The sequence below is a fragment of the Crinia signifera genome, chromosome 7 (genome assembly GCF_055691185.1).
Source record: "Crinia signifera chromosome 7, ASM5569118v1, whole genome shotgun sequence".
Lineage (NCBI taxonomy): Eukaryota > Metazoa > Chordata > Amphibia > Anura > Myobatrachidae > Crinia > Crinia signifera.
Genome location: NC_139223.1, coordinates 34,138,953 through 34,152,830, shown reverse-complemented (window position 1 = coordinate 34,152,830; position 13,878 = coordinate 34,138,953). Strand labels below are relative to the sequence as shown.

General features: G+C 50.0%; 1 protein-coding gene across 1 annotated transcript in view; it reads right to left on the bottom strand.

Moving 5' to 3' along the window:
* The window catches only part of LMF1 (lipase maturation factor 1), a 257,843-nt gene extending 248,567 nt beyond the window's left edge, over positions 1 to 9,276 (bottom strand). Inside the window, exon 1 of the mRNA XM_083152787.1 lies at positions 9,022 to 9,276. Within this exon, the coding sequence (XP_083008913.1) occupies positions 9,022 to 9,271 (250 nt within the window). The 5' untranslated portion in view covers positions 9,272 to 9,276. The remainder of the gene's footprint in view (positions 1 to 9,021) is intronic.
* Between the last annotated feature and the right edge of the window lie 4,602 nt (positions 9,277 to 13,878).

Below are 13,878 nucleotides of genomic sequence, written 5' to 3'. Positions count from 1 at the left end.
CCAGACTGATTAAAACATTTTTATGGTCTCATTTCTGCCCCATTTTAAGAACATCCTTTGCAAACGCTGCGCAGGCAGAGCCAGATTTCCACCTGGATATACAGAATTACTTTAGGTGCAACGGAAAGAGAACATTAGGCACCGTCTGGTCAGTGACACTGCGATTTGTCATTACAATATAATATAAGAAAGACTGTACTATAGACCAAAGTACTAGACATGAGACAGCATCAGGGTTTATATGAATTCTACCCAAAGCTGAGGTAAAAGTGAGGGGAGCAGCCCTCAGCATATATCGGGGGACAAGCTGCTGCGACTGAAACACATGCAAGAAATATTGGGCCTGATTCGGATATGGGGGACTATTTTGGTTCACTCGCAAATGCACAATCACTCTCTAATGGACAAAACCATGTGCACTGCAGGTGGGGCAGATGTAACATGTGCAGGGAGAGTTAGATTAGGGTGTTTTATTGTTTCTGTGCAGGGTAAATACTGGCTGCTTTATTTTTACACTGAAATATAGATATCAGTTTGAAGTACAAACCCACCCAAATCTAAATCTCTCTCTGCATATGTTACATCAGCCCCACCTGCAGTGCAGCATGGTTTTGTCCATTAGAGAGTCATTGTGCCTTTTCGAGTGAACCAGAATAACCGCCATGGTTCGTACTGCGTAGCCGCAGGGAAGGCCCAGTGTTCGTTTCTGTCAGCATCTGTGATCCAAGTGCTGCCCATCAGTCTGGCTATCAAAACCCATGTCCGTGTCTGCATTCGACGAATAAAATGGGGAACGCATTCTGTAAAATTGTCCCAGTCGTTACCTGACCAACATCGGTACATGTTAATCATGCTTCAGCTAAGGCAGGCATATCCAAATTATGCCCCCCCCCCCCCCCAGCTGAAACTACAAGTCCCATCATGCCTTGCCACAGTTTTGCTATGAGGGAATGCTAAAACTATGGCAAAGCATGCTGGGATGTGTAGTCTCACAACAGCTGGAGGGCCGCAGTTTGGACATGCCTGAGGGAAGATGGAGCGATTATGCAGGAACCCGTTCTGCACATGTGCAGTTCCCCCCAAAAATCAGATTTGCATATACGCATCAGGTTCACATACGAACCCCAGAATGCATTTATATTCAACTTACAATAAAAATGATGATCACACGATGCTGACACTGTAGTATGGGACTTAATAGATAGTGGGCGCAACACAAGATCCACATTTTAAGATTAAGACCAATGAAAACACAGCGGAGAAGGTTCAGCGCAGTCCTCTATCCAAACTGCAGACTATCCTGGTTACTAAAGGCTGGGCCCAATCCTGGCGCACTGGCTGCCGACCAACCAGATCACAGTACATGTTAGAACGCGGTAAATCCCCAATTGCCTTAGATTGCCATGGACACAAGATTTGTACACATTTGTGGTTACCATGGACACAAAATGACTGACAGCTAGGCAGATTTTCTGGTTCGGTGAACTCATCTCTGAGCTGGTAATGTAATAGCCATGTTGGGTAGACACCTGTTCAATGGGCGGGGAGGGGGGGGGGGGTGTTATTCAGACCTGCTTTGATAAATTGCAGAACCCTGCGATCAGAGTCAAATCCCACCCTATGCAAGTCTGCGAACAGCTTTGCTAAAATCACATTGATTGGTGATTAGCCACGAATCCATACGCAGCTCACTCACCATCAAGGGATTTTCACAGTCTGTGTGTAACCCGGACCTAATTTGCTAGGTCACACGTCTTCCCAGAAACCACCTGGGCACGCCTGCATGGTCCCGACCCTCCCAGATAACATCCGCTTACCACCCACAATCATGTTTAATCTTAGAATCAGGTTTTATGTTTAATATTCATCAGATAGGATAGTACAACATTGGACTAAGGACCTTATTCTGGTCCGTGCAGTCTCCCGCGCATTCGCACGGGGGGGCGATGTTTGGCGTCTGTGCATTTCTGAACATGCGGAACTGCAAGTTCCCTGTCCCGTTCACACCCACCGGGCGGAAGGCGTTGGACGGTGGCGGGTGGACAAACCCATAGGAACGCCCAGCGTTTCATCGGTGTGCCCATAACAATGCTGGGCGTTCCAATGGAAATGAGGCAGTGACGCGGCTGCCGGGGACAGGCAGCGGACATCACCGGATGTCCGCCGCCGGTCCTGTTCTCGTACAGGGCGTACTCAAAGCTAAGGCACCTGAGAGTGCCTTTGTTTCATGTTTGCGCTCCAAGTGATTTGATAGTCGGCGCCCATCGAATGATTTGGTCCACCCGCACAAGGGTACAAATGAATGTTTATGCCGTAATGGCGAATTCTGGACAAACGGTGTTAAAGTCACATGCAGCGCTGCGTGTGAACCAGAATAAGGTCCTAAAAGTATGTACGCACTAACTAACTTGTTCTGGCCGACCATTTCACCGATGTTCCTGGACATCGCCGGCGTATTATGAGGTCACACAGCGCAGTATTTTCAGATATTATTGACAAAATTAATGGGGGATGTCCATTGGTGAGTATTTATATCTAGATACAGTATTAAGTTTGGCATTGTGTCATTGTGATACAACAAAACTCTGGGCCATTAATGTACAAATTTGAGTTTTGCAGGGACATGTAGAGTTCCCTATCTGCACCCCAAGTCCTATCACATCTCTTGGCTCAAGCTGTTCTCAGCTGGTGCAGCTGGGGTGGAACATTAGCTTTTTCGTCGCGGGAAGAATATCTAATTTTCCGCCACATTTCTCGCACAAGCTCCCAGGAGAGTGGGCTTTAAGCACCGCAGGAACGGCACAGATTCATAACCTACATACTGCAGAGCGTTCCAACTGCTCCTAACACGGCCATTCCTTTACGCTACCGTCCGAAGCCAGGCCCGCGGACCATACAGCTGCTTCTGCTTTACTCTGAAAGGCCGCTCACATTCTTATTCTTGTACTGCCGCTGTTTCACAATAACGGAGTGAGGCGTCCATAACAAAGACTACGAACCACCCAGGGATATGTACTCCACAATTGCACGCAGCGAACAGAGGTTACGCGAAACTGAACATCACAATGGCCCTTATTCTGATTGAGTCGGATGGCTCCGTATACGGACGGACGGCCGATGGTTGTTGTTTGCGCACGCGCAGAAGCGTATCTGCGCATGTGCGAACGCCGCACACGTCCGAATATGGCGTGAATTCTGTACAGAAAACGATCGGTCGGAACAATCCGAGCAGGGGGTGGAGAGGGGCGTGAAGGGATGTTTAGGTTCATTACCATATGCGTACGCCCCGCATTTCATGGGCGTTCTCATGAAAACGCTGGGCGTGCGTTTGGTAATCCGGCCGTGACGCAGGTGTGGGGGGCGGAGATATGACATAGCCGGATGCCAGCTGCCCGCCCATATCCCTGCTTTCATACGGAGAAATGTCTGAGTGGTCTGGAGCACTCGGTGCTGCCTGACCACTCGGTCCAGCATTCGATGGTCAGCGACCATCGAATGATGGGGGAAGTTCCCACAGATGGGGGAGGTGTTCACATGAAAAATCCACTCGCGATCCGTTCGGTCGCGTCTTACCGCATACGGACGGTGTGAGCGATCCGTACGGTAGGCGGGGCTAAGAACACTCGGTTCCTGTCCGAAAATACGCATCCGTCCGATTCAACTAGAATAAGGGCCAATGTACCAATCACAGTTAGAGGCAGTTGCATATGTTTTGGTCTATGAAATGTTTTAAATCAGATATTTAGGGGGCAAACACTCAGAGAAATATGGCAATGTACAGTAAGCAATGCACTGTGGGTTTTAAGTTTTACTGCCCTTTCCTGAGAGTTTTTGACAGAACTTGCCATGCGGCCCCCATCACTCCGGGGACTTCACTGAGTGATCCCTTACATTGTCCCTCTTTTCCCGGGTTGATCCCTTTTCCAGGAAAGCAGGGCAGCAAGGAGAGGGGGGGGGGGGGGCGGTGCACCGGCAGGAGGTCAGCAGCGAGCAGGTGGGTCAGTGACAGGCAGGCCAGTACCGGCAGGGGGGCGGGCTGTCAGCGGCGTATGGGCAGGCAGTGGGAGGTACCTGCAGTTCGGCAGCCTCCCCTGTCTGGGTTGAAAAAATCCAGGTAAGAGCCATATCCACGGAGACACAAGCAAAAGGCAGACATGGGAAAAGGTCGACATGAAATTCTTTAAGGGGTGTTTTGTTGGCCATGTCGTCCAAGGTCGAGACCTTTTTCATGGGTCAACCTTCTGCCGACCTATTGATGAATACCCTTATACAATCTGTCTATGAAATTACATGGTAACTGAAGAATAAACAAGCATTGTGGATAAAGGAAAGAAATCTCTGATGAATCGGTCAGTGCTCATTAACAGAATACTGAATGTGATTCCGATATCTAATATTTGCAGTCTGGCCGGATGAAATGTGAAATGTAACCTACTGTGTGATACTCATGACTACAGATTGTAATGGGGCCTACGCACAGGGAGAAATGCTGAGCGTTCTGAGCAAAGCTACGATGCTCGGCAAGATCGCTCAGCGCAGAGCGATGTGTCAGCGATGTGCCGCTGAGTGATCTGTCAGGGCCAGCGTTCTCCAGTGAACACTGGCCCTGACACCGGTGATAATAGATTTATCCAGCACACTCTAATGCTGCCCATACACTTATGCGATGGGATTCGATGCGACATCGAAGTACGATGTCCATCGTATCCGATCACATTTTTTGGTGCAAAAGTCAGCACCCAATGTCGAATGCCATCTTCCGATGGCACATCGGGTGCTGGAAGAGGGCGGCGGAGTAGTGTAGCGCTAGCAGAAGCACTTGCGGGCGGCGGGAGTCAGCGGTGGCAGAACATTTGTTTAAAACACTGGGCTGGCCTGTGATTGGCTGAGCTCCCTCAACCAATCACAGGGAAGCCTAGTATTTAAAACAATTCTCCCGCCACCACTGACTCCCGCAAGCGCTACTGCTAGCCCTACACTACTCCGCCGCCCCCTGATTCGAGACACAGGTACGCCGCCAGCGGTCCCTAGGGCCCCCTCTCACAAAACGCCACAACGCTGAATGCGTCCCATCCGCCCCCCCACCCCCGGATTGTATTCGAGCAATCGCATGTGGTTAAAAACCACATGCGACTGCTGCTACAATTCGATAGATATTATGTGCAGCACATAATATCTGTCGACGCGACATTCGACGGCGTGCCCGCACATCGCGTTGAAAAGTCCCTTAAAAATGCATACAATCATTTGATTTATCGGCCAGATGTGGTCGAAATTGAAGGATTGTATGCGATATCTCACATATGTATGGGCAGCATACATAACTTGTGTGTCTGCTATTATTACCGGATCTCATTTTATTTCTGTGTTTGCTTGAAATGTGAAATCACTGCGGGCTATGCCTGCGCTTTATTTATACAATTACAGGGCCCATCCCGATTTTTTACAGAAAAAAAAGAAAACTTGCAAAATTTCTACCAAGTCTCAGGGGAACCACACGACCCCCACGGATGACACGCCGCCTGTGAGGTCGGACTGCTTACGATATTTTGCCCAGTTTAATTGAAGACAGTACAAAGAATCTGAGGTGGGGGATCTGCAAAATAAACATTGCAGAACTGGCTGGGGTTATCAAATATGTTCCGCTGCAATCACAATGTCAGCCAAGAGATGCAACAAATACTCAACAGGTTCTAGAAACTGGCTCATGACAAATCGTTCGCGGAAAACAAAAACATAAAAAAAGGAAGATTCAAAAAGGCCGATGCTGAGCAGGGTCACATGTGTTACTTGTAATGCTGTGGGGTGGTTACTACGCTTCTAAATGGATCATGTTCACACTGCACAACGCTAAAGGGCCACTAACTGGTATTGGTGAGTTTTTTGCTCACTATAAGGTGGACAAGCAGACACGGAGGTGGATTTTAGGGCCCAGCAAGTTCTAAGGGGTCCCATAAAAACATCCAGGCCATTCAAAATTTTCCCATTGGAGCATTTAGTCCCATGACATCACATGGCCCTGCGCACTCTCCCCCCGAGTCCCTTTGGTAAGAAAAAAATATATGGATGCACAAAATAGTCTCATCCACTGTATGCGGCAGTCAAGTTACTGTAAATGTGACACAGGTATCAAGCCTTCTCCCAAAAGACCTAGCGCCTGATCAGATTTGTACGCAATGCCGATGTTCACGCAGCTGAGCATTTATCTGTAGACTGCACACGTGCTGAGATACTCTATCGCTGCCGGCTGCAATCAGCATCAGATTGTTTTGGAGGGCCCCAAACCCATATATTGCCTAGGGGCCCATGAGGTCAATCCGCCTCTGAGCAGCCAGACAGGAAATAAAAAATGATCGCTAGATAATAATAGATTTGTCACAATAATTATGATCACAGCTAAGACTGATTGTAGCCACACACTGTGCCCGAAGAGCGGGCAAACAGCCAATACGGTGTGCCAGCAAGCCCACAGGTGGAGTAGGGAGAGCACAAGCAATAATAAACATAATCAACCTTAATGACACAAAATACTCCCAGTATATACAGGTATAAAGCATGGCAGCTCCCACTCACAGTATACACAGCTCCCCCTCACCCTCCACACAGCCTATATACACAGCTCCCCCTCACCCTCCACACAGCCTATATACACACAGCTCCCCCTCACCCTCCACACAGCCTATATACACACAGCTCCCCCTCACCCTCCACACAGCCTATATACACACAGCTCACCCTCACCCTCCACACAGCCTATATACACACAGCTCCCCCTCACCCTCCACACAGCCTATATACACACAGCTCCCCCTCACCCTCCACACAGCCTATATACACACAGCTCCCCCTCACCCTCCACACAGCCTATATACACACAGCTCCCCCTCACCCTCCACACAGCCTATATACACACAGCTCCCCCTCACCCTCCACACAGCCTATATACACACAGCTCCCCCCTCACCCTCCACACAGCCTATATACACAGCTCCCCCTCACCCTCCACACAGCCTATATACACAGCTCCCCCTCACCCTCCACACAGCCTCTATACACAGCTCCCCCTCATCCTCCACACAGCCTATATACACACAGCTCACCCTCCACACAGCTCCCTTCACCCTCCACACAGCCTACATACAAAGCTCCCCCTCACACTCCACAGCCTACATACAAAGCACCCCCTCATCCTCCACACAGCCTACATACAAAGCTCCCCCTCACCCTCCACACAGCCTACATACAAAGCTCCCCCTAACCCTCCACACAGCTTACATACAACGCTCCCCCTCACCCTCCACACAGCCTACATACAAAGCTCCCCCTCACCCTCCACACAGCCTACATACAAAGCTCCCCCTCACCCTCCACACAGCCTACATACAAAGCTCCCCCTCACCCTCCACACAGCCTACATACAAAGCTCCCCCTCACCCTCCACACAGCCTACATACAAAGCTCCCCATCCACACAGCCTACATACAAAGCTCCCCCTCACCCTCCACACAGCCTACATACAAATCTCCCCCTCCACACAGCCTACATACAAAGCTCCCCCTCCACACAGCCTACATACACAGCTCCGCCTCCACACAGCCTACATACACAGCTCCCTCTCCACAAAGCCTATCTACACAGCTCCCTCTCACTCTACACCATAGTTGCCAAGTCAGCTTGAAACAAGCGGATTTGGGCTTGTTTTTTTCGTAAGTTGCTTATTTTTTTTGATGGTTGCTTGTTGCTTGTTTTTGGGCTTATAATTTTTTTAGTAGCTTGTTTTGGGCTTGTTTTATTTTGGGCTTCTCTGTAATTCAGTTATTCAGCACAGAGATAAGGGACAAACACAGGTGAGAACTAGGCTTATAGAAATGGTAATGACTCCCATTATCTATGTTGCGGCTTGTGTGTAGTCAGTAGGGCTAATCTGATTTTAGCAATGATGCTTGTAGTAAGATTGTTCTATCTTTTCTTAAGATGTCCACACATGGTACAATTTATCCCGCTCACATCGCACAGCACAAAAAGTATGTGCTCACTAGATTGCATTGCAGCGCATTCAAAACGCATGCGATCTAGTACAAAACGTACATCGCCTATCGCACCGTGTATGGTAAATATTTCTCAGTGTGTACAAAGGACAATGTTCACTTGAGATTTTTCTTTAGAGAAAAAAATGAAAGTAAAATATCTCATATTGGGGCAGTTATATGAAGGCGCGCTATGGGGAAGAAGGGGGAATAAGCGCATGTTATGTGCACTGATACCGCTTCTCCCCCATGTGAGAAGGAGCTGGTGTGCACAGGCCGCTATGTAAGGTAAATGTATGAACGGTCCACAGCGCTGACTGTTCCATCCCCTGCCGCTATCCACTTCAACAGCTGCAGGGTGACGAAGCCCTATACCCAAAACAGTGACATCACTGTCCTTGCTGCTGGCTTCAGGCTGCGCTGGGATCTCACGTGAGTAGCGAGATGTCACGCATGCCCAGTACAGCCGGCCATGGGGAAGGAGTCAGCACGCAAGTTTGTGTTCGCCCGCTTCGGCAGACAAGATGTTAATACATCTTGTCGATGTCCCTTCCTGCTGTGCCTCATCAATGAGGCGAAGCATGAAGTGTTATAGTATTCTTTAAAAGCCAGTTTTGTGCTGATAAAATATCATTGTAAAGACATTACATGTAGATTGTATAAATTATACGTAAAGTATCTACCTATCTATAGTCAAATGAAAGTTGGGCTTGTTTTTGGGCTTTTTAGGATTAGATTGGGCTTGTTTTGGGCTTGTTTTTTGGTCATCGGTTGCTTGTTTTACGTTTCAGAGTTGGCAACACTGCTCTACACACAGCTTATATACACAGCTCCCCTCTCCATACACCCAGCCTATATACACAGCTCACCCTACACACAGCATATATACAAGATCCCCCTCACCCTACACACAGGCTTGCAATCACAGTACTCACAGCTCCCACTCATAGTATATAGCAGCTCGCACTCATAGTATATAGCAGCTCGTACTCACAGTATATAGCCGCTATAGACCGCAGCAGCACGATCCGAGTGAGCCAGTAGCTGCCAGGCAGCAGGAGAGCTGCACCATCCCTCCTGACACCGCTCTTCGGGCTCTCCCGGTCATCTGGTGGGGTATAGGAGGCGGCCTGGACACTCCTCCGGTACCTGAGCCCGGATTCTCCGTTACTAGTAACCGCATCACCGCTGCCCATGGGCGCCGCCATCTTGTGCCCTCCAGTGCGCATGCGCCCACCTGTCATATCTCTCTCGCCGGCGGCAGGTATCATTTGGGTCACTGTGAGTCCTCCTGTCCTGAGCTGCCTGACTGGCACTGGGGGAGGGTAAGGGTGTATGGAGGTATCCCACCTGTTACATGCAGCCCTATCATCAAACATTGTATGTACTCATTCCTGTACTGCGCCATGGGAGTATATACACATCTGCCTCATGTTCTGTATGCACATGCTGATTATTTAAATAATTGCTTAAACAAGTCTGTCATATTTATGTATATGTATTTATAGTTATCTACAATTTTTTTTTTTTTTTGAGCCTATATCGACATTGCCATGGACACCGTATACCTGTACCGCATTCTCCTGCATGGCTAACTGCACTCGGCACATTAATATATTCTCCCTCTATGCCCACTGGGATGGTAACGTATGAACAAGTCGGTTAAAAAAACCTCATGACAAACTCATGTTGACCTTTTTCCATGCCGACCTTTTGACTGTCGACGTAATTTAGGGCAGGTTTGCACAAGTTACGGCTCCAAAAATTTGTGATTAAAAAAAAAGCGTTTAATATGAAATTCACTAAGGACTTTATTCTGGTCCAAACGCAACACTGCGAATTTTGCAGCGTTGCGTGTGGATTAAACGCAGCTCGCACAGCCGCCCGCCCATTTTCTCGGCAAGTTCCCCGCACAACATCCTTTCGCAGCCTTGGGTGCGGGGGGGCAAATTGTTCGATTGTTGCCGACCATTGAATGCTTCAAAAGGAGCATGAAAAACAGGTGCCTACTCTTTGTGCGCTTCCTGAACGGGAACAGGGCGGACAGCTGCCCCAGCAGCCACATCACTGATTAATGTCCATGGGAACGCTCAGAGGTGTCATAGGAATTCCCATGGGTGCAGCCGGTCGCCGCTGCCCCCACTGACACTGGTGGGTGCGAATGGGACGGTGAACTAGCAGTGTGCCGTACCCGCTTGCACCAAGGGTATACACATAAGGATAAGGAAAACATTGCTCCCCCATCCGAACATGCGGGGGAGCGTGTAAAGCAGAATAAGGCCCTAAATATGTCCTGCATTATAATCCGAGCAGATTGTTCAATGTCTGACAAAGTGACATAATTATAGTATTTTTCTCTAAACATGACATGTAAATGGTAAATACAGTACGGACGGTGTAATGGTTAGCATTACTGCCTCACAGCACTGAGGTTATGGTAGGGATGGCCATCAGCACATCCCCCATCAATGACTGCCATCGATGGCTTCTAAGGCTGGAACCATTGATGGCTATAAACCATTCTATCATTGGCCATTGATGGTTCCCGCCATCACTTACCCACGTTTGCGCAAAAAAGAAAAATCGCCATTTGATGCCATCCATCGATGTCAAAAAACTATTCGACCTTCGTCTATAGATGCCCAAAACATCAAGCACTAGGTTCCGACCATCGATGTTTTGGGAATATCGATAGTCGATGGCCATCCCTAGGTTATGGGTTCGATTCCCACCATGGCCCTAACTGTGCGGAGTTTGTATATTCTCCCCGTACTTGCGTGGGTTTCCTCCGGGTACTCTGGTTTCCTCCCACAATCCAAAAATATACTGGTAGGTTAATTGGCTCCCAACAAATTAACCCTAGAATGTCTGTGTGTGCGTGTATATGTGGTAGGGAATATAGATTGTAAGCTCCACTGGGGCAGGGACTGATGTGAGTGTTCAAATATTCTCTGTAAAGCGCTTCGGAATATGTGTGCGCTATATAAGAAACGGATTCGGCATGAAAAGCCGGCGGTCGGGATCCCTGCGTTCAAAATCCCGACGCAGGAATCCCGAACGCCGAAATCCCGACAAGGGGGGGACGTGGATCGCCCCCCCCCCCCTTGTGGGCTCGCTGCGCTCACCACGCAGCGGGCCCGGTGCCTCGCTACGCTCGGCACACTAATTTATTCTCTCTCCGAGTGTGTCGTGGACACCCACGGGGGGAGAAAGTGTCAGGATTCCGGTGTCGGGATTTTGAACGCCGGGATCCCGACCGCCGGGATTTAAACTGCATCCCATAAGAAACTGGTAATAAATAAATAAACCGCTTGATCTTTATGAGAGTTTAGCTTTCCACAAAGTGCGAATCATTCTTCTGTGGCTAAAAGAACAGATTTACATGAAGAATAAGGAACCTGTGTAAGCAAGCTCTGGTAACCAATGATCGGGGAGGGAATAGTGGTGGGGGGATGGGAGTGGGGGCTGGGGGGATCAGTGTGTAACTTGTTGTGTCCAGACTGGTCCATGCTGTAATGTTCTGTTATCTGGATACCAAATCCATCAGACATTGTGAGTGGCAGTGACACAATGTTATCACACAGCGTGAGCAGCCGCATGATGTCATGCTACTGTCTACATGCTGCCGGCCTTGTTTGCCAGGCAAATGTAAGGTATAAAGTAAGAATATTATTGGGATGTACTAAAAACAGAGTCTCTTTGGATTGTCTTCCCTAGTGTGAATACATTTATGTTCAATTATAGAAGATCTGCCGTCCTTGGTGGCGACAGAGGGGTTTGCATGGAAGTTCAGACATCGTTGTCCACCCCGTGTTCCTTATCATTTAATGTCTGGTGCCTGGGAAACAGAGATAGAAGGGCTACTTCAAAGTGGCCTGGAGTTGACATTGGGTCATGTATGTACAGCATCCATACACAAGGCCCGCATAGACCTGCTACCAGGGCTGCAAGCCCAACGAGCAGGTAACTGCCGCCCCACCAAAAGTATGCCCCAACCGACCACCCACCCCTCCGTACATCCTCGCCCCTGTGCACGGATGCATACACAGCTGTGCACATATGGGGAAGATCAGTCGCCATTGGATGATTTTCCCCTGCTCGCAGCGCTGAGTGAGCCACTACACAGTCGGCGCTGCGAAAACCGTGTGGAGGAGACTACTGATGATGTCAGAGGCCCTCCCTCCCAATGGCCGGGGGACATAGACTGTAGGAATATGTCACATGATCCAAATCAGCAGCAAAACACAGGGGTTAGGTACCACTGCAGGCAGTGGGGAGAGCGTGAGGGAGGAGGGCCCTGCTTGTGAGAGCTTACAGTGTAAAGGGGAGAGGCACTGATGGAGCATGCAGTGGGGAGAATGTGAGGGAGGAGGGCCCTGCTTGTGAGAGCTTACAGTGTAAAGGGAAGAGGCACTGATCCAGGAGCATGCAGTCGGGAGAGCGTGAGGGAGGAGGGCCCTGCTTGTGAGAGCTTAAAGTGTAAAGGGGAGAGGCACTGATGGAGCATGCAGTGGGGAGAATGTGAGGGAGGAGGGCCCTGCTTGTGAGAGCTTACAGTGTAAAGGGGAGAGGCACTGATCCAGGAGCATGCAGTGGGGAGAGCGTGAGGGAGGAGGGCCCTGCTTGTGAGAGCTTACAGTGTAAAGGGGAGAGGCACTGATCCAGGAGCATGCAGTGGGGAGAGCGTGAGGGAGGAGGGCCCTGCTTGTGAGAGCTTACAGTGTAAAGGGGAGAGGCACTGATGGAGCATGCAGTGGGGAGAATGTGAGGGAGGAGGGCCCTGCTTGTGAGAGCATACAGTGTAAAGGGGAGCGGCACTGATCCAGGAGCATGCAGTGGGGAGAACGTGAGGTAGGAGGGCCCTGCTTGTGAGAGCTTACAGTGTAAAGGGGAGAGGCACTGATCCTGGAGCATGCAGTCGGGAGAGCGTGAGGGAGGAGGGCCCTGCTTGTGAGAGCTTACAGTGTAAAGGGGAGAGGCACTGATGGAGCATGCAGTGGGGAGAATGTGAGGGAGGAGGGCCCTGCTTGTGAGAGCTTACAGTGTAAAGGGGAGAGGCACTGATCCAGGAGCATGCAGTGGGGAGAGCGTGAGGGAGGAGGGCCATGCTTGTGAGAGCTTACAGTGTAAAGGGGAGAGGCACTGATCCAGGAGCATGCAGTGGGGAGAGCGTGAGGGAGGAGGGCCCTGCTTGTGAGAGCTTACAGTGTAAAGGGGAGAGGCACTAATGGAGCATGCAGTGGGGAGAATGTGAGGGAGGAGGGCCCTGCTTGTGAGAGCATACAGTGTAAAGGGGAGAGGCACTGATCCAGGAGCATGCAGTGGGGAGAACGTGAGGTAGGAGGGCCCTGCTTGTGAGAGCTTACAGTGTAAAGGGGAGAGGCACTGATCCTGGAGCATGCAGTGGGGAGAATGTGAGGGAGGAGGGCCCTGCTTGTGAGAGCTTACAGTGTAAAGGGGAGAGGCACTGATCCAGGAGCATGCAGTGGGGAGAACGTGAGGTAGGAGGGCCCTGCTTGTGCGAGCATACAGTGTAAAGGGGAGAGGCACTGATCCTGGAGCATGCAGTGGGGAGAATGTGAGGGAGGAGGGCCCTGCTTGTGAGAGCATACAGTGTAAAGGGGAGAGGCACTGATCCAGGAGCATGCAGTGGGGAGAGCGTGAGGAAGGAGGGCCCTGCTTGTGAGAGCTTACAGTGTAAAGGGGAGAGGCACTGATCCAGGAGCATGCAGTGGGGAGAATGTGAGGGAGGAGGGCCCTGCTTGTGAGAGCATACAGTGTAAAGGGGAGAGGCACTGATCCAGGAGCATGCAGTGGGGAGAGCGTGAGGGAGGAGGGCCCTGCTTGTGAG